Source organism: Ptychodera flava, chromosome 12 (genome assembly GCF_041260155.1).
Source record: "Ptychodera flava strain L36383 chromosome 12, AS_Pfla_20210202, whole genome shotgun sequence".
In the NCBI taxonomy this organism is placed as follows: Eukaryota; Metazoa; Hemichordata; class Enteropneusta; family Ptychoderidae; genus Ptychodera; species Ptychodera flava.
In genome coordinates, this window is record NC_091939.1 from 25208672 (window position 1) to 25229294 (window position 20623).

Consider the following 20623-nt stretch of genomic DNA (forward strand, 5'->3'; position numbering starts at 1 on the left):
TGACATTCTCGTACAGTGCACGCTCAAACGCCCACAAGGTCTTTCCGACCAGCCAATACGACCCTTCCGACTGCTTTCTATCAATAATTTGACGATGTCTATTTCAAAGAAAGAAGAAGGAGAAAAGTTGCGAGAGCCGTTTGTTTGAGTTAGTAGTTAGCGCGGTGTGGCATCTGAGTTTAAGAAGTAAAGTGTGTATGCTGAGGACAATGTCAAGGCCAAACGAACAAGAATACTACATACCTCCGCCGTTTTTATGGCATATGTACGGAAACCTCCAAACGTTACCGAGGTCGACGGCAAAGCCGATCACCGACAACAAGAAATCTATCTTCTTGCTCCAGGTTTGCCGCTCGCCGTCGCTTTCTTTGCTATCGTGGTCCTTAACAAGACCCAGAGTGCTTTCGGTGATGGGAACTTTGGTCATGGTCGGTCCGCCATCCAGGCTGTTGCCCTGGTACTTCTGGGAGTTGGGGCACTGTGCGTTGGCAGCTGTAGTCAGCCCGGAGAGGCTGTTCGTCCTGGCGGTAAAAGTCGTCGTCCCGCCGCAGGCGTCCTGTAAAGTAACCCGTACTTCAGAGTTCGTCCCTTCGCCGTCGTCGTCTTTGTTTTGGCCACCAGTCACGTCACCAGTTCTGTCGAACGCTAAGTTGTCCAGGCTCTTTGGCGCGTGCTTGTGTTGGCCGGGGTGTCTCGGGTCGTTTCGGTTCATAGTTGCGCTTGGGTTTTGGGATTCGAATATATCTTCAAAAATTAGACACACTTATCTTTTTCAAAATGCGCTATACAGTGTAGCAAGAAAATAATAATAAATAGATAAAATATTCCTGGTTAAGTTCTCAAATCGTGAAACCCAGACGAACTGTTCGCATAGCTACAACAGAGCACTGTTGTCCACTGCGGGGTCCAGGAGTCGGACTGTGTGAAGCGACTGGTGGTGCGGTGCGCGAATGCGATGCGGCGTTGCGAGGTACTGCTGCCGTTGCTGCCTATGACGACGGTGGTCACGGGTGATGATGATGGTGATGATGATGACTCGACGGACTGGCAAGTCTACTATGGAGTAATCTAACAAGCCAAGAGCGCGACTGCTTTAAAACCCAGGATCTGAAGCAATACGAATATCCTGGAAACTACTTGGCGACCTGGAATGAAAAGAGGGAAATAATGAGAAAATAATGAAATGAATTAGTGTGTGGACCACCCGAGAGTTGGGCGTCCAACCAGAGCGCAATATTGCTCAGAATTGTACACTGGAAGAGGAAATGAACACATAGATGCGGGATTGGACGCTAGATGACGAGTTTCAAAAAAAAATCTCGACTTGAGAAATGCGAAAGCCCATTTACGATACCTTGTAAATTCCATCGCTGCAGTGAATGGCGTTCTCAACACCATACCGTATCCAAGACTTATGTCTGTGAGAACTGGCTTAATGAGATAACACGCGCGCACAAAGGACAGTGTCTCCACTTGACACGGAATTCTCAAACAGAAGCCCGAGTTGTGGCAAGGGCTTTTATTAGGCGATGACAGCGCCGGTGAAAGCTTGCGTTTAGCTTCTGGCAAACTCTGGGCAGAATCGTATCACCGCGGCAGCGGACTACTTCCGTTGAACCCGGCAAGCAATCTACAAGTGGTCTTTGTAATGTACACCTCAAACTAGAAATCGACACTTCTCTTCAGCTTGGCACATTCTCCCGACATGCCACAGCTGACTAAACCGCATGAATCGCCACGCGAGCGAAAAAATAATAACTGAAAAAGTCAAAAGTCATGACAATATCGCACAGGGTAAAAAATGCAACTAAGTGGGGAAACATTTGCTTACGGTTGAAATGGTTTATTCGACGAAAGGAACAAAGCGATGGACCAGTCTGACGTGAAATGGACTCAAAAGCCATACTCAATTCAATAATCCACACTATATAAGCTTTATACCTTTGTGGTCGCCATAAGCAGTGCAGGTACTGCACCTGCATGCGAGTTTTAACAGCTTATCATATTTCTGGCCCCGCATTGAATCAGAACTGATGTGCCATGAGATTAAAACAATGAAAATGCTACTTGATTTAGAAACGGGGTGACCGCCGTTGCGCACTTATTTCACCGTTTCGTTTAAGTCACAATTCATCGCAATTTTTCACTTTTAACGACAAGTTAAAAATGTATATTCTATATAAAGATGTGAACTTATTGAACGGTCATGAGAAAATACATGCCCCCCCCCCCCCCCAAGTTTAATTATGACATATTTTAAGTGTTCAGAACTTCATTGGATACCTTCAAGATCGATTAGGTGTCGAACACTTTAACAATATATTGATTTTAATATTAATGTTCAACTTATCAATACAGCATGTGCAATGCCAGAATGCATCTTTCCCCACCTATAAAATTACATATTGCTGCAGAATGGGTTATGTTTACCGGGGCAATAATCTGTACCTCAACATACTTTAAGACGACGAGGAAGAAAATGAACTCGCTTTCTGGAATTAAGATAATGACAGTGTTATCAAATGTTACGGCCAGTTTCCGCTTCATGTGGATTATAGGCTGTATTGCAGAGAATATGTGCAGAAGTTAACAAAGTAATCTTTTCAACTTTTCGTCACTTTTCCCATTGATGAGTTATTATACCTCAGTTAAAATTACAGTGATTGTAAAATTATTGATAATTTTTATCTTGTAAAACACATTGTAAATAATTTGAGAAAAACATGATTGTAGATACGGGACACGTTAGATGTTGCGTTGTTCAATGCCACTGATTAACAAATGTGACGCAAGGCGGTGTATAGAAGCACAACAACAACAATAACAAAAACAACAACAACAAGGCAATATGGTGTAGTATCCAACACTAACGCGGATGTTATTCAAAGTCGACTCGAGAATCCACGCTCAATATAGGAGCAGCCACAGTAGCACTTGTCAGGCGTCACTGCAAACACCAAGCAACCATGAAAGAAAACCCAATCGTCCGTGATTTACCAATTTACGCAGCTTATTATCGTTACAGAAGCAAACGCAAGGCGCATACATAATACAAGAGACTGGGGTGTCTTTACACTGCGTGATGGAGATGATAGTGATCGCCAGAACACAGAACAGTCTTGGAGTAAAAAGGGGGAAAGAAAAACCGGGTGCAGTTCGATTCGTGGAATGAAACTTATTGACATGACTCACACAGGATGAACATCGCTCTGTCACGCAGCAGCCGTGATTTTTTCTCTGAATGCAACTTGATTCACTGACGGATTTAGCGAGAGATTTCGTCACATTTCACAATAAACGTTGGCAAAGAAATGCAAACTAATGGTCGACATAACCAGGTTGTACCGCACTCTCGAGGCAAAAAGTGCGATTAAATGATCTCCGATCGGAAATCATGTCACCTTGGAAGCCAAAGCATTGACAAAGCGGCCAGAGCAACGTGCTCACTTGCTAGTTGGGGGGGGGGGGGGGGTGATACGATTGGTACATTAAACGGGGACACGCATCCTAAGACCATAGCAGTACTTAACCAAACTTACCAGCTTGCAACCATGTATCGGACTTGTTCCTCACGCGCGAATGAATGGCTGAATAGAGTGCAAGGGCGGGTCATGCAAATTTACAAAATGACGCAAGTTTGACACACAGACGAACGAACAAGAGGAACAAAATAAACTTTTAATGCGAAACCACCTTCACCTCATAAGACCGATGTCAAGGTCATGAGCAGGGTCATGTTAGGTGAACCTGATGAACTTGGGCGTTTGATGAAGGACGAGTATCCCGCTGTACTTCATTTAGAAGTTGAGGGGTGTCTTCAAAACCTTCCCCGCCGTTTCTATAATACATTTTTAAGCCCGATGAGAATGCTGCGATCGTCCCTGTGTAAAAATCAATGTATATAGCTGCTTGTGCAAGTAAACACGTGACCTTATCATATGATCTATTGACGGGATTGATCTAGTGTGTATAGGTTGGTCATAGTGTGGATCAGTCGATCAGTCAATCAATCAATCAATCAATCAATCAATCAATCACAAACAGTCTCATCTTCTCAGGGTCAGCATTTTCTTCTTTCATTGGTAACGGTATGTGGAAGGACAAGTGTTTCTCAAAATGTTTTCTTCCCAGCATTCATTGCGACATAATCTGGGTAATGTACGGCTCTGATGTTATTATTCTTTGCCTCCCATAGGACAGTTTTCTCTACACAAAATGTTCAACAACACAGGAAGGCCTTCCAGTTTCGTCACATTGGGAACGGGCTTTGTTCATCTATTAATCATGAAGCCGGTAAAAGGTGACTTTCATGGCCCTTATGATTGATTAAACTTGATGAATACGCTTCCCAGAGTTCAATTATCACCGAAAAATTTGATTCTTCATTACTTGAAAAATGTCGACTGCGTTCGGTGGGCACTGCTTGCTTCGACCCACGGACGTCGATGCCGGACGTCAAGCTGTGAACAGCTCCCCGCGAACTCCGTGTTGGTCGCCCGGCAAGATGGTTGGCATAGTTGGTCACATCAAGGGAGAGTGCAACAGCTACACACGGTGTTTTCATGCGAAAGCCGCCCGGAGGTCAACGCGCGCACTTGTTCCCAAGAATCAATCAATCGCGTATACTTTGCGTGTTGTCATATTTGATAAGTTAAGTGAAACTATGTCATGTAGTTTGAATTTTACTTGCTCTCATTGATATTTTATGCATTAATTTCTTCGAAAGATGATCAATATGAAGAGGGTCAAAAAAAACTTTGCAGCCTGAAGGATTTTACCTCAATATGGAAACTGCGGTTTATCGATGCAAAATAATTATATGCTGTTATGACGGTATTCGAGCATTGATGTGGAGTCGTTCAAATCACAAGGGCAAGAAATAGAGTCTCACGATCAAGTTCACTGGACGCGCTGTTACTTTAGACACTTATTTTTGATCGACTGCTTATAGCTGTACTTTGTCCATGCTGGTAACACCCCGGGCAACACGCTTATATTCTAGGGTTCTGTAATATTCAGTGAGCAACCCATAAACTTGAGCGGGATTCCTATTATTTACACAGTGTACAACTATCTGTGGTAGTTCCCCAGTCATTTCTAACATATGTTGCCCACGAAAGAATGTGATAGGTACACTTAAGTTGACCGCACACAGTAAGAGGTCCACACGACCAACTGTTTGTTTAGGTCCCTGCCTAACTTTCCCCGCCATGTTAAGTGACTATAAAATTTTCAAAGGGGAAAGTCCACTCAAGCAAGATGATAAATCTATGAATAATTACACTTTATTGACAAGGGAGGAGGTTTCTGTGATGGTGTTTTCGGGTTTATGTTTGCCATAGAGCGCAATCTAATTTTCACTAGCCTTGGACCAAAACTATTGGGGAACACGTACGCGCGACAAAGATCGCACATCCAACTGGGGGAAGTAGCATATCTGAAACGGTTGAATTTCTTGAAAGTGCATTCATATTTATTTTTATTTTCATAAACGCTACGAGTCGGTGAACACGTAAGTCTTACATTTATGGTTGGTGTCGCAAGCCCCGCGGGTTCGGAAGTGAACGTAAAACGAGGCAATCTGACACCGTTTGGGAGATCGTGCAGGAACGGACGTTTTTATGGCGCGCAAAATCACCAGCGTCTAAAAAAAGCATCGATTCTGAAATCTTGGCTCACTTAAAATCGACTAAAACTAGAGTACGTTGGCTTTGTTTTCATTTATTGCGCCTTGCTATGCAGAAGCCGTTCGCAAAGTCGTTCGCTGAGTCGTGCTCAGCCAGTCTCACCTGTTGAGCCGAAATATGTAGAGCCAGTCACGTGACACAGCCACAGCGAATGGCGGAATGGATAACTTTGCTCCAGATTGGAATACCGATGAAGTAGCGCGCCTAATTGGTTCCAACTTGCTATAAATCACATTTTAATTAAGTCGGTCGACTCCCCACCGCGCAGTGATATTTTTAGATTTATGACCTGCCTTCGGCGAAGCCAAAAATGCTCAAGAAGTAATCAAACGAGTTAGTCCGCGTCTATTGATTTTGACAGTTATGAACTCGCCTGACATTTTTGATTTTTTATTTATAATTCAACAGTAAATCACTTTATTTTCATTCAATAAATCTATTCAGTAATCACACTACATTGCGTAATACAATTTTACATGGATCAACATTTATTGCAATTAGTGCCCTTTTTTGAGAAATTTAATATTTGGCGCTCAATTTTTTTTGTTTCCCAACTCGATGATACAGACGCTGCAACTTTACGATTTTTTCGACTTGTAAAGTCCCATTTGCTGTAACTTTTGGAAAAAATCTCATGAACGTGTGTTCTATAAAAATAAATTTTCTGCTTCACTGTAAATTATGTCGAAATAAACTAAATACCTATTTTTGCATGCGGTTTGTACAATGAACAATGTTATAAGTTGAGAGAAATTCTACTCGGGAAAAATTTCAGCTGCCAACAGTGACATTGGACATCACAGTTATACAGGTCGTGTCGACAAGTGGAGTAAAAGGTACTTTGTCATGATTTTAGGGGCAGAACAAAAAAAACTATTTCACAGGAGAGAACAAAATCACTACTAGAAAAGACATCAAAAGTCACGGCTGATTGAGGGAAGCTGTAGGGCGAGTGTGTCCGTTCGACATTGAACCGCCTTTTCCCCGAAATAAACGGTTTGACGTTGATGTGACTAAGCCTTGTTCTCGTCAACGGTAATTTCACGCCCTTGAACGACACAAACTTGGTTCCCACCACTTTCGAACAAAATAAGTGGAACTGGTGTCAAGGTGAACTGAATTAGAGTAACCACGGGATGTGAAGGATGTTATTGGACCACAAACTCAATCGATCATTCTTCGCGAGCGATTACGGATAGATGATAAAGCGTCACTTTTTCTGAGAATTTTGCTTCATGTGTCATGAAGACAAGACGAAATCGGTGGAATGATAGGGAATTCAAAATTTCCAACATCAACGGAGCTCTAAGAGTACACTTTGATAGGAATAAATGACGAAAAATTTGATTAATGGTCTTCAATACTTTGCGATACTGGATTGCTGGATTGTCAATTCGACGGCACTACGACTTAATTCTTGCTCATCATGCAGCGAGGGAATTAAAAAACTTATGCAACCATGTTACGGCCTGTAGAAAGACTAGCGTTTCAAACTCATACCTTATATAGTGTCATTGCTACTTTCGAAAAGTATTAATACACAGATATGGAGCGACAGGACACACTATTGAAACTTAATAAGCCGTAGTTGAGCGTCGTTACGTTTTAGTAGGGCATATCCACGTTGGGATTTGTGAGTACCATTTCCTGTTTTTATCGCGGCGGGGGGTCAGTTCAACGAGGTGAGAGTCAAGTTCATCGAATATGAGGTCACTTTCAAGTTAGTGCCGCAGTGTACCGAGTGAGAGCAAAATTGATCAAATAATAGTGATAAAGAAAATCGTAGTGAAATCGTTTTCGATTCATGTCCGAAAAAATTTTATTGGACATGTAACTTTCATTCTGCCTTCATACCACACGCGTGGAAATACAAAGCAAGCACCGGTGACCTCATTTGACCTTTTCCGATATGAAAATATATAGCAGCAAGCAGTCGAAAAGGTCGTGATGTGTCATTAATTGGTCATGTTGAGCAAGTTTTATTACATTTATTAAATGTCGTGGGCGGCTTTGTGGCATTTATCATTGCGAAGTGCAAGTTCCTTGCCAGGTTAGATACTGCGATTGTCTGTAGCAAATTTCTCAAGATGTCTTTTCGTGTCCAAATGAACTCCATATCACGATTTAAGGTAGAATACGCCCGGGGGAAAGCTATTCGGACTCTCAAACTTTTCAAATATTCCTTCGGCCTACCACTTGTAGTAGCTCATTTCGAAGCTTATGAACTTGGTTTTTTCTTCTCTTTTATTAAAGCCCCAGTATTTGTAACTTTTAACAATTTTTTTCATATTTTGATTAAAATGACATCCTCAGTATGTGAAAGTAGACCATAATTAATACTGAATCGCATGGTTTGCATGCCCAGCCCGCCTCACGATTAACAGTAAAAGGAGTGAAAAATGACTTCTTGTCCGGACCAGAAGTCAGCTTTGTTGACACACGAAACGAAACGTTTTACTGTGGCGTCCGCAGAAACCATACGCTCTTCGAAAAGGTCTGGTCCATCGAAACTGGAGACTCAGCTAAAAACCCGCAAAAGTTGGGTGAAATACCGAAAAGATATAAATATGTAAGTGTTTACAGATTGTTCCGACTATGAGCCGTGCAAACAAACGTCTTGAACAGCTAAACTAACAACGGAGGCAGTCGATTGTAAGCTTCATGCAAGGCACTGCACGTTGCGACCGATGGTACGGAGATCAAGTTTGCAGAATGAATTGAGAGAGAAAAACATATATGAATAAAAATTCAGCACTTCACCATTGTAATCATTGAACTAGTCGTTTCTTCCGTTATGGAGTATAATGAAAATTTCGTTGAAAATAAATGACGGGACTAATTCTGCTCCGTCTACTCAAACGAAGTTTTGTGTACGGCCAGGCTACGCTGCAGGCAACACAGCCTATCAACTTCGCATATCGTTGCCGTACGGCGTAATTGAAAACGCTCAGAAAGGAAAAATTATATCTTGAATGCAGTACAAAAGTCTTACTTATTAAATTTAAAAGTATTTCAAAATAATATCGAACGTAACGGGTATCTAATCCTCACAAGGACTACAGTAGTACAACAAGTATCGGCTAGCTGCGATGCGATGGAAGTTCAAACACAAGAGAGATCCCGGCCTCACTGAAAAATCGTCCCCTGCGCACCCGGCCCGACAGCAAACTAACCTCTTGGTTTGATTCTGTTGTTTGTATTTTTGTATAAAATTCATGATACATATCTGACTTTCACAACTGTACAATTTGCTCAGGCTGTAGTTTACAGACGATCGGAGGGAGCTAAGGCAGGCCCAAAATTTGCATGGACAATGCCCGGGACAATTATAGACGCAGCTCGATGAGAAAGTCATTTAGGCCTACCACAGAGGTACTGTGGGCCTACATAAACCTAAATGAAGTGATCAATACAAAACTTTTAAACATCACTGGTTCTGAAAATTTATGATCAACGGTTCTGACCTACGGAATTTACACTGCGACGTTGTTTTTTGTGTGTTTGGCCAGCTACTAGACCTGTAAGGCTGTACTACATGGAGGTAGTAGACTGTACAAGTGCAGCGGGGCCGGGCCGAGATTGGTGTGGGGCCTGCAGCAAGGTAAAATTGACAGCGTCCATTGCAGAATGCCCGCGTGTTATCCTTTGTCGTTTGGGAGGAAATTTACCGCTGTATTCAGAATGCCTTTTTACCAGTATAAAAGCTCAGAAACTGATGCATCAAGAGCCAAAAGTCTGTAAATTTCTTAGCAGTAGCTCCATTGTTTTTTTCTAAATTTTCGCTGAGATACGGCAGTGCGTATACTGGTCGCGATCGTTCTGACGCAGGCGTTCACAGCTGTTTAGGAAGCCGTCATTATTTACAACGTGGGGGTCGGAGGAATACATTAGAAACTCCGAAATTTTGAGTCGCACCCCAGCCAACCATGATGACTTTGAGTAACCCCCTCTCTAACAGAAAGTTTGGCTTACCTGAGCCCATGTAATAATATGTAGATATAAAAGCTCACCTAATAAGCAGTCTCCGACCATATAGTATTGCTAAATTTGGATGGGTAGCATGTCATTATGGTATGGTTAAATGTCCAAATGGTTGTTGAACTCAAGTCAAATAAAATATACATTTCTATGATAATATAAAGGATGAATTCACAACAGTTCAGTTTTGTCCTAGATCCTTTGCACTTATAGTGATATCTGTCGAGAACATTTCTCAATGACCCAGCCTCTCCTTCCAACCCTGGTAACGACTGCAGAAAACTACTGTGTGACATCATCATCACCACTGTTGATCCTCATTTTTAATGTCGCTGGTGCCATTGCGTACATGAACAACGATATCATTCTCATCGTCACTATCTTCTCTTTCATAATAAGTATTGCTAGTAGTAGCACCTACTTGTAGTTTTTGCCTTGCTTCATCTAGTTGATATTTATTTGTACTGTTAGAGTATTTATTTTCTTTTATTTAATATGTATCAGAGTGAAATATATATAATCAAATAATCATTATGTCATTGAGGACAGAGTAAGACAAAGAAAACACATTTTTAGCACCCCCTTATAACTTTCAATTTTTGAATGACCCCCCAGGTCGTAAATACTGACGGTTCCCTTACTTGCTGCCAAGGCCATCGCGTTCACTGCACTCGACAGACTACCATACATTGCCAAACTATGTTGCTTCGATTTCGCAATCACCTTGCCGCTAAAGCGACAATCAGCTGAAATTTATTACTTCAAGTTACTCAATTTCGATAGTTATTTGCCTACAGAAGTGGGCCAAGTGTATATAGTGTCGTCTTGATTTTACATCGGTACCCGGAGTTCTAAGTGACCAACTGCAGGGTGCGCATCAGTGCACTGCCGACTGCAGTTTGAATAATCCGTAAACGCACACGGTACCAGAATAGAATGTTAGTCTCCTCTGCCAAAGTTCTGTATCCTCTGAAACACAGTAGCAGTACGTATTTGAACGGAGAAGAACAAAATAAAACCATTCGCAGGTCATTCAGCCGGCGACCATGGGCGATTACCCGGGCCGGGCAGTGTGGCGTGGCATGGCAAAGCCCCAGGAATGTTGCAGGCTCGATGATGTCATCAGTATCGGCGTTCTCGATCACGTGCACAGCCTACAAATTGTCAACAAACCCGCGCGGCAATCCAACTCGATCGGGCAATATTTAGCGTTTGTACGTCACTACAGGAGCACAAATTTGGCTTATTTCTTTACTGAACAACATTTCACGATGGATGTAAGAGAATAATATGTAATTTCGAACATAAAAAAAGGTTAAAAGTTACAAATACTGGGGCTTTAAACGAGTCACTATTTACAAAGTATTACAAAAAATGAAAGGAAAAGAAAATGCATTACATCAGTTTAATTATTTTCTCAAACCTCTGTAAAAATGTTACATAGTCATTATTACTTCTTAAACTTTTTTCAATTTGAATCGTAGCATCATTTCATTTTTAACAAGATTTTCAATGGGAATAGTAGATCCTGATGTCTAATACTTATGGATACTCCATTTACCTAACAAAATCAAAAGGTGTATAATAGAGCGATCTACCTTGCTTGAAATATTTTTGAGAGGCTCAGTGAACACAATGTTTTGTTCAGAGACCTCAATATCAAAGTTGCATAATTTGAAATAATTCCTGATATAAATTTCCAGCACTTTAAAGCTAGTTCACAATTTAAATATCTCTGTTCAACGGAGTCAATTTGCTTACAAATAGAGCATTCCATAGTTGTTTTTTTCTTCCAATAATACAAGTACTTGTTGCATGGAATTAATCGATGCAAAAATCTCCACTGAAAATCTCGTAGCTTAATTTCTTTAGTGACACTTAACACATTCTTCCAGATACTACTATGGCATCTGCTCTCAAAATTCGTTGCAACAATGTGTAATTTCTGAACCTGAACTTGTTTTCACCGGCTTAGTTTTGTAATAGAACACACGGGTGGCGTCCATCTTGAATTTCAGATATCGGTAAATAACAGTTTGGGTTATTTGTTTCTCTAGTACCAAAATTTGCACGATGACCCCTGATTTTTATCATTGATTTTGAAGAGAAGGGTTGAAAGTTTGCCGGAGGAAAGTTTGAGCAAAAGTTCAAGTCTTTCAATTTCGAGGCGCCAAGTACCTAACAGAGGTATAGCCAATGGCATACAAAAGCTAATGGGAATGCTTATCGATCAACGTGAAAAATACTTCAGAAGTAAATCCTTCTAAAATTAACATTTATCCAATCCATTTTGGGGTGCTTCCATCGGTTCGTAAGTTTAGAACTTTAAGACTGAACACGCGTCGAGCTGACCCATCTCAGCTACGTCCCTTCTGCCGTAGGATTGTCCAATCAGCGACTAGTTTAATGCTCAATTGCCACTTAGGGATATGTCCATGAACATTTCAGACCTTTTCAATACGATTATTAGAGAGAATCATGTCCATATGTAGACTCTTTCGAAACTTGTAGTTTTTACTATAAGAGGTATCTACCTATTTATCTCTATCTATCTATCTATCTATCTATCTCTATCTATCTATCTATCTATCTATCTATCTATCTATCTATCTATCTATCTATCTATCTATCTATCTATCTATCTATCTATCTATCTATCTATCTATCTATCTATCTATCTATCTATCTATCTATCTATCTGTCTGTCTATCTATCTATCTATCTGTCTGTCTGTCTGTCTGTCTGTCTGTCTGTCTGTCTGTCTGTCTGTCTGTCTGTCTATGAAGCCCCGTTTTTATCGTGTTTTTAATACGTTCTTCTGAGTGATCTTGTACCCTGTCACATTCCTGTATTTGTGATATTTGTTTTTTATTGCAAGAAAATGTTTCCTGGTATAGTTAATAAAGAATAATAATAATAAACTTCTTTCTATGGCCGATTATCGCAAACAGATGCGTTTTCTGCTCCCCACACAGTTCTAACTACGATAAGAAAAGAGTAACTCTGCCATATTCAATAAAGGCAGCCATACAAGATAAAATCTTCATTTTTTGACCTGACCTGACTTGAGTTATCTTTTTACATATAAGATTGAAATTTTGAAAATTACTTATACACTGTTCTAATAGATAGATAGAAAGTTCATGATGTGGAGATTTTACTCATGCACTTCTACATCGATTTTAGTTGAATGTATGTGGTTAATTAAATCACAATAAATTACAGATTCGGGATGTCGCAAAAACTTTCCTCTTCTGATTTCTCAAGAATATCTAGAGTTTGAACCCGTACAGTCGAGGATTGACTACAGCGGCAAAGAGGAACGCCATCCTTAACCCCGACATGCGTCTGAAAGTAGGAAATTTACGATCTTTCATATAAGTAAATAAACAAAGCCGTCTTAACAGTAACCATGTGGAACTCAGCATCGTAAGAAATCATAAGGAGAGACTTCTCGGCTTCCTTGTAACATGGTGAATATAATTGAGGACCTTGTTACGAAGTCTTTAGAGGAGAGAATCTGTAAAACTTCAATCAACAACTTCTGCCACATTCTTTAGAGTTGAGACTCTAATAGATCCACCATACGGATCTCTCTACCATCACAATGAACAAATAAATAGTATGGCACCGAACATCCATAGAACTTCGAACATGGCGGGTAAATTCAATTCTAAGGCTGAGTTAAAATTGCAGTTGTTTCTTGCAAGGCGATTTCTAGCATAAAGTAACTATGTCAGAACCTGGTGTACCTACGACGGAAGGATAACGCAAACTTTGTCAAATAGACAATGATGTTCAGATTTGAAGGTTGGAAATAGAGTTCCCGAAAACAAACCTACCTTGCGTGTATCGACATAACGCTAATTTGCATTCTGACCATTCTGATATCCGAGAAAGAATTTTTCACGAAGTCCCGCAGTCTTTTCACTTCCAAAACCACGACAGCTGTGTTTTGATTAAGAATCACTTTGAAAAATTCCAGTCCTAGCTTTAAAGAGAACATGTATTGTGTTTCGATCTGCACCATTGACCAAGTACCAATAGCGGCCCAAGTACGGGACGTGTATTCTATATGGCCTTGTTCAGGTCAATCGTTGTCAAGGCCACGCGCCACTCAACAATAAACCGCGCGAGGATCTAACTGTTTGAGAAGAAGCGCCATTCTGTATTGCGAGACTGAGGTTACAACTTAAAATCAAATGGATGAATATTCAATCATGATAATGGCGCTATCTTTAAATTTGTTTATGTCTGTGTGTCTTACTGTCTGCGGCAGACTGCGTATCTATTCATGGCCAAAGTCCCTCAACGCGTCGGCGATACCTGCGATCGCAAGCAAAATCAACAAGGTGTCGTCATTGCGGTCACCATTCAACACTCTCAGGATTGGATGAACTTTATAGATTTGTAGTGCGATTGAACGTTTTTGGTATTTTTATTTCAGAAATGACTGAGCTGATATCTCTGTATACTACTCCTAAATGACAACTCAGCTAGATTTCCCTGTGATGGATACAAACAGAGCGGACACACAGCAGTTGTTAATCATAAATGTGATGAGAAGAACTTGTTCATGACACAATTAATCATGATTAATTTGCTCTTTTTTGTTATTAGGCCATACATTTGAAAAATGAAAGGTCAAATGCAACGTCGCGTGACGAATTGAAGCAACGGGTAAAAACTTGACCTGGTCGTTTCAAACTCGGTTATAAATGGTTTGTGGAAGGATGCGACATTTCCGATCTCTCTCTCCCCTGCCGTTCGATAGAACATCGGTTAAATATAGTAAAATTGATCGTGCAAAGGCCGGCCATTAAATGATGAACTAGGTGAACATTTTTCATATTTTGTGGATTAATAAATATTGAAATTTGTTATCGGGTGATAACGTTTAAAAATAATGGGTCACATATGTCGCACACTTGTGGACCGTGGAACCTTTGGAGCGACACATAGATCTTTTGCCGGGAAGAGTGAGACGCAACCACTTAAAGGTAACGAGCATTAACTTTTTTGGCATGGAAATTGTAAAGTTTTTGCTAGACGGCCCATGTAGCCGCTCGGGTAATATTTGTTGAAAGATTCGCAAAACAGTCGACACAATTTATCATGAAGACAATCAACATCCGCTAGTTTAGTGCGTGTATACGTAATTTGTACTGAGTCATTCACAGCTAAAAGTTAGATAGCCTAAAATAATGTTCAATAGTAAAAATCAAGAAGGTGTGCCCTTAGAACATTATGATTTTGGCTGAAAGAGCTCAGCAAAAAATTGTGTGTGCATAACCCCAAGTGAAGGAGAGTGTTGATCGCTTTCGCGGCAGTACTACATCTCGTCTTGTTCAGTAATTGTAGACGCATTACTGCTTCTGATTTTATCTTAACAATACAATTGGCGCACGTTAAAAATAGTGGATGGTAACTAGTTGGAAGAAATCGATGACTGAACTTGTCCGTCGTGGAAATATCAGTGACACCCAACTTTGAACCCCAACTTTAAGGTGGTACATGCCTCGAAGTTGAATTTGAAACATTTAAACCTTTGCTGAAACTTTCCTCAAGGAAAAATTGAAATCATTACCTTTAATTCAAAATCAAGAATAAAAAATCAGGGGCCACTTCGCGAAATTTGCTACAACAGAAACAGATCATTTAAAAATTAAGCTTACCGAAATTCAAAATGGCCGACATCCCCGTGTTCACTCTTTTGGGACAAGTTAGATTACTATTTAAAAAATATAAGACTTGGAAACCTTTCCTTACTTAGCTTTAAAATGAACACCCATAAACAGTAGACCGAAAATTGTAAAAATTCATAAGAATCAGAATATTTGTCCCCGGGGCGCATTCTACCTTAATCTAATCCTCAGCTGTAAGCCGGCGGGAATTATTCAGTTATATGACACTTTCCTCACTTTGGCCTCCATGTTCTCAGTGCTTGTGTAGTTTCGTTTTAAAACATCTGGAAAATGAGATCCAACCGACAGCAATAATTGTGAATTAGCCGAAGCAGAATTATTGTTTTGCTTCTTGCTCACGGTTAAATGTGTGGAACTAATCCCTAACGCTTACTGGAGTACATACTCGACTCTCAAAATAGTTGAGAGCGCGAATTTTGAAAATTTGGATCCACACACAGTACAGTGAGCAAGGAAAACGAGTTTTCCAGTGGGAGGGTTGACAAAACCCTGATACAAACTCTAACGAGGCCCCTTAGATTAATGTCATTTGACAGCTACTTCCTCCTCGGCGCACAGTTCTTAATGAATTGAATGCTTGTTTAATACTACGTTCAGTTTCTACCGACATTCTGCGTTTAAGTAATTTCAGCGACTTCTCTGAATGACAAGAACGTAGTAAAACACTCGACGTTATGGAATCAGCGAGTTTTTAACACTCGTCAGATAACAAGGTGAATTCAAGTCTTGCGGTTCACAGCAGACAAACAGATCTTCCCGTTACAGGTGCCGAATCCAAACACACGAAGAGGTACTCCATGCAACGATTCGTTATCTGACCTTTAACCCGAAACTACCTGTTGCATGGCGTCTTGGTGGCTTCGCGCGCTTCGTGATAGCCTCTATTCACTACCACAACAAAGAAAAGAAAGACGAACGCGCGCAAATACAACAGCTTTCCGAAACTCGCGTGCACCAAGTTTATCTAAAGAAGATTAAAGGTATCGGTGGAGACAAGAACAGCGTTGGTTTCCCGATGAAAACGATCTTTGACAATTTACATTATGCCGTCGCTCATTCCTTGTATGACACTCTGATGCCTTTCGCACACATTAAAAAATTGGTCGGTGGGGAGTTGTTGAGCAAGGTTATATATTCGAGTGACCAACCACTCGCACAGCATACATAAACACGGCTGCAGGCTAGAGCCAAGTTGAAACTCAGGAAGGTCCCCTAAAGCTGGTCGCAAGCGTAGTCGTGAAACTCAACCCCATTTTTCCTTTCGCCCTATTTCACACGATAAATCGTGCGCTGCAGCTTTTGAAATGAGAGTCATTTGCCGGTAAAACGTGAAGTTCTTGTAAACACGCGCCAAAATATATTGGCTTTTATTTTGCGAAGTGAACTGATTTATGTCAGACGGTTATCTCATTGTTTAATATCTGAACGTTTAAACTAAATAGACCTTCGATTGATTTCAAATTGTTCAGTGGTTTAAGAATCTGGTCATAGTACGTGAAGAATCGTTTCACGTTTTCGTAAATATTGTGGTTTTTTTTGAGTTTTGATCAATTTTCGTGATTTTTGATAGTATTTCTTTTGTTGAGAAATGTAGTTTGGTGGCTTATGTAAATTCGTACCGGGTAGCGCCCCTAACGTCCAACTGCGCAACTTTTTGTGTTACGATATTTAGTCGAGTCCGGTTTTAAGATTCACACTAAAAAACCGGCTTTCAACAACGAACATAAAAATGAAGAGATACATTATGCAAATTACGCATCCCATTGTCCAGTGGAACGTAAGTCTGAGAATATATGTCACTCAATGATTTACCGCGATCAACGTTTATTTTACGAGATGACGGCAATACTGTACCTAATATTTCAAGAGACGGAGCTTTTCGATTTGATGTGAATTAAGACAGGTTAATAGATTTAGGGGTGCAAACTTTCAACAGTTTTTGGTGCATGCTCTATAAAGTAGTATTGTACTATCTATACACGTGTTTCTCGTTTTACTTAAAATACACTGACGGAGTGAGTGTTTTCTCACAGACTCAGTATCACCATCGTGCTTTCTACTGCTTGGACTTTGAACTTTTTATAGGGAAAAAACCCGCGCTTGAGATTCGAGATTGGGATTTCGATGCAAGAAAAGAAACGCCCCACGTTTCCGTCGGTCTCTGTTTGATGCCTTTTTGGTATCCGCCTCTGCCTGTCTTGTTTGTCTGTCCGTCTGTCTGTCTGTCTGTGCCTGTCTGTCTATCTCTGTCTCTGTCTGTCTGTCTGTCTGTCTGTCTGTCTCTGTCTGTGTGCCTGCTTGCCTGCCTGCCTGTCTCTCTGTCTCTGTCTGTCTGTCTGTCTGTCTGTCTGTCTGTCTGTCTGTCTGTCTGTCTGTCTGTCTGTCTGTATGTCTGTCTGTCTGTCTGTCTGTCTGTCCGTCCGTCTGTCTGTCTGTCTGTCTGTCTGTCTGTCTGTCTGTCTGTCTCTCTCTCTCTCTCTCTCTCTCTCTCTCTCTCTCTCTCTCTCTCTCTCTCTCTCTCTCTCTCTCTCTCTCTCTCTCTCTCTCTCTCTCTCTCTCTCTCTCTCTCTCTCTCTCTCTCCTCTCTCTCTCTCTCTCTCTCTCTCTCTCTCTCTCTCTCTCTCTCCATTGCCCGGTAGCTGTTATCAAGGCTGCAAGGGTGTCGTACTGTTCCATCAACTGTATGTAGGCCTATACATTTTTGAACTCTGTAGAAGTGTGTTAAATTTACACACGCGTCGCACTCCGATCATATATCGAAATGATCACATTTATTGAAATTTTCCAAAATGAGAGGGAACTTGACTGAAAAATATGTTGAAGCAAGCTTTAGACCAGTAGTCCCAGTGCTTCAAGCAATGTCGGTACGATTCTGAAGTAAAAGCACTCGACAGTATGAAATGAAGGGCAATTACACTCGAATGAACGGCACGGGACTTTATCAATAAACTGGAGTCTGGAGTCGTGTGATTTGAAACAAATGTCCTGCTAGCTTCCAAAGGGCATCACATACAGCTATAAATAGGAAGCATGGTGGGTGAAAAGCGAAGAAACAGTTTCTGCTCTTCTCATGTGTATCAGAAAAGCCACCATGCACGTCGACGTGAAGCGAGCCAGAGTTCATCGCATATACGCAAAAGTTGTTTTCAGAAAATACTTTGCGCCTTGCGGTTCAGTTAATTGGAAATCGCTGGCCGTAATGAGCTGAAAAGATCGTAGCGTGTTAGAAATGACTGGCTCCAAATAACAGGCGACGAGAAACTGGATAACATTCTTATGTTGAAATTTACGAGCGCCAACGCATTTGCAGTGACAAAATGAAGATCTTTACACATCAGCGCCCCTATACAACAAAGCCGAGTACTGTCACAAAAAAGTATAATTATTAAAGCTGACCTCACCGGCAACCTAAGTTGAATGGTACAGCTTTTTTACAATACTAGGGTTTGATTAAAGGGTTTTGAAGATGACAAGGATTCTACCTTTGAACTACACATTACGGAAATGTGAACGTTGACTGTGGTTGCCTTGAGGCTGTGCAGAAATCTAATCGAGTAAGGGGCGTATATGAAGCACAAACCAGCTTGTTCAGAGTGGAATCTTCGGTCAAACATCACAGCGAGAGCAGCCACAGACCTGTGGACTACTTTAATTTTGTTTGATGTACATACTGATCATTTCTCTATGCCTTCAACGGATCCACAAAATATAAGTAAGGTATAAACACTGGCTGGTAGTATAGTGATGGAAAGTTGCTTTTAGGACAGTCAGTGGGGGTTAAGTTTTCACGGTCCCTGATCGAGCTCACTGAGATAATCAGTCTTGAGAAACAATAGACCCTATGGTCTATGGGAAAACGTTTTCAAAGGGAGCGTTTCTCCGCGTCTAAATTGTCCCATGAAAGCCCCAATAATGTAAGGAGGTTACTTCAAGGTAACCTGGCCATTGTTCGTTGAATGTGTAGTACCTCACCTTAAAAAACCGCGATGTAGGACAGGAATGCTTTGAACTTCACGCGTGACCCAGCGAAACTGGTTGTGGAACGACTCGAAAAACAAGGCAGCGCGGTATGCTTCGAGTTTGTTGAAAATTTCTCTCACTTTACGAGGTGTACGTAAATACGGCATCTTTGGTAGATGGTATTGCGTGCTGTGCTGTCGCCGAGAGTGAACCTCTCGCGATGTAGTGACTTTTTATAACAAATGTCGACGTAGGCTAGGCAGTGCCAAGTAAGTATACAACACAGGCCAGACCACTTTGAAGCACGCTCACTTCCACAAACGAAAGGGCAGGAGTGTCTTCCCCAATCTTACCTTAGTCGTTTCCTGAGACAGATAAGCAGGTGATTGGAACTGCTGTTGTAAAGTTACGACACGGCAGTCCTTGTCCTCAATAAACGTCGGTGCACCCCAACCAGGCACTTTACGCGTATCGGTCCGGTCGGTCGTCACCGTGTATGTGTTCTTTCCAGAGCATGCGCCGTCAAGCCCTGTATTCAACTCTTGATATCTGTGCAACCGCGAGACTGCCTTTTTTATTCGACCAAACTTCATTTGAGCGATTGCCGACTGGTCGGAATAAAAGGTCGGACGAGGTCACTCACTGAATGGCGTGGGCAGAGCGGGGAACATCTTTCACCGTCAAAAAGTACAATAATATAGTCCGCGGTTTTTTACTCTTTTGATCCCAACAGATGGCAAATTGCTGTGCCAAGTGCGTGACGGTCCGATCAGACTACATATTGTCTATCGACACCAAAACACCACGCAATAAGTGCATCCATGATATGTAAACGTTTACAGTGTGCGTCCAATCGGATCATCAAACCCCACCTGTTTGTCGTTGAAGTTGTATACCAAGGGCTCTGCTTTTCCTCTGTCAGAAAATTTGTTATACAAGCATAGCTCTCTAAATATATTTTGATAGGTTTCAAGTAATCAAAAAATCAAAGAGGGGTTTATAAAACCTAACAATGCAATCGCTTGATGTTAAATGTTGTTTCCGGAAATACTGTTATAAATTTTATCTTAACGAATTTAATGAGGGCGAATGAAGCAGTAGCAGCTTAACTTGTGCTTGCACCAAAGCTGAATGTCACTTGTAATTGAAATAGTTAGTGCTTGGTTGAGTTTTAGCTTGTGCGCTAATCTTCGAACGAGCTCGATTTTTCAATTGCCAGGCACAAAGATCTCACCTTATGCATAGTCCTAAAGTCATCACTAAGGTCGACGAGACAGTTTCGAGCGTTATTCT

At 41.1% G+C, this 20623-nt stretch overlaps 1 protein-coding gene across 2 annotated transcripts in view; it reads right to left on the bottom strand.

The window, feature by feature from the left end:
* The window catches only part of LOC139145494 (sodium-dependent serotonin transporter-like), a 46165-nt gene extending 26061 nt beyond the window's left edge, over nucleotides 1-20104 (bottom strand). Inside the window, exons 1-2 of one of the 2 annotated variants that reach the window (XM_070716702.1) lie at nucleotides 19684-20104; nucleotides 244-1145 (exon numbers count right to left, since the gene is read on the bottom strand). In XM_070716702.1, the coding sequence (XP_070572803.1) occupies nucleotides 244-712 (469 nt within the window). In that variant the 5' untranslated portion in view covers nucleotides 713-1145; nucleotides 19684-20104. Of the gene's footprint in view, nucleotides 1-243; nucleotides 1146-3539; nucleotides 3599-19683 lie in introns of those variants that run through there. The other variant, XM_070716703.1, reaches the window with a different exon arrangement.
* Between the last annotated feature and the right edge of the window lie 519 nt (nucleotides 20105-20623).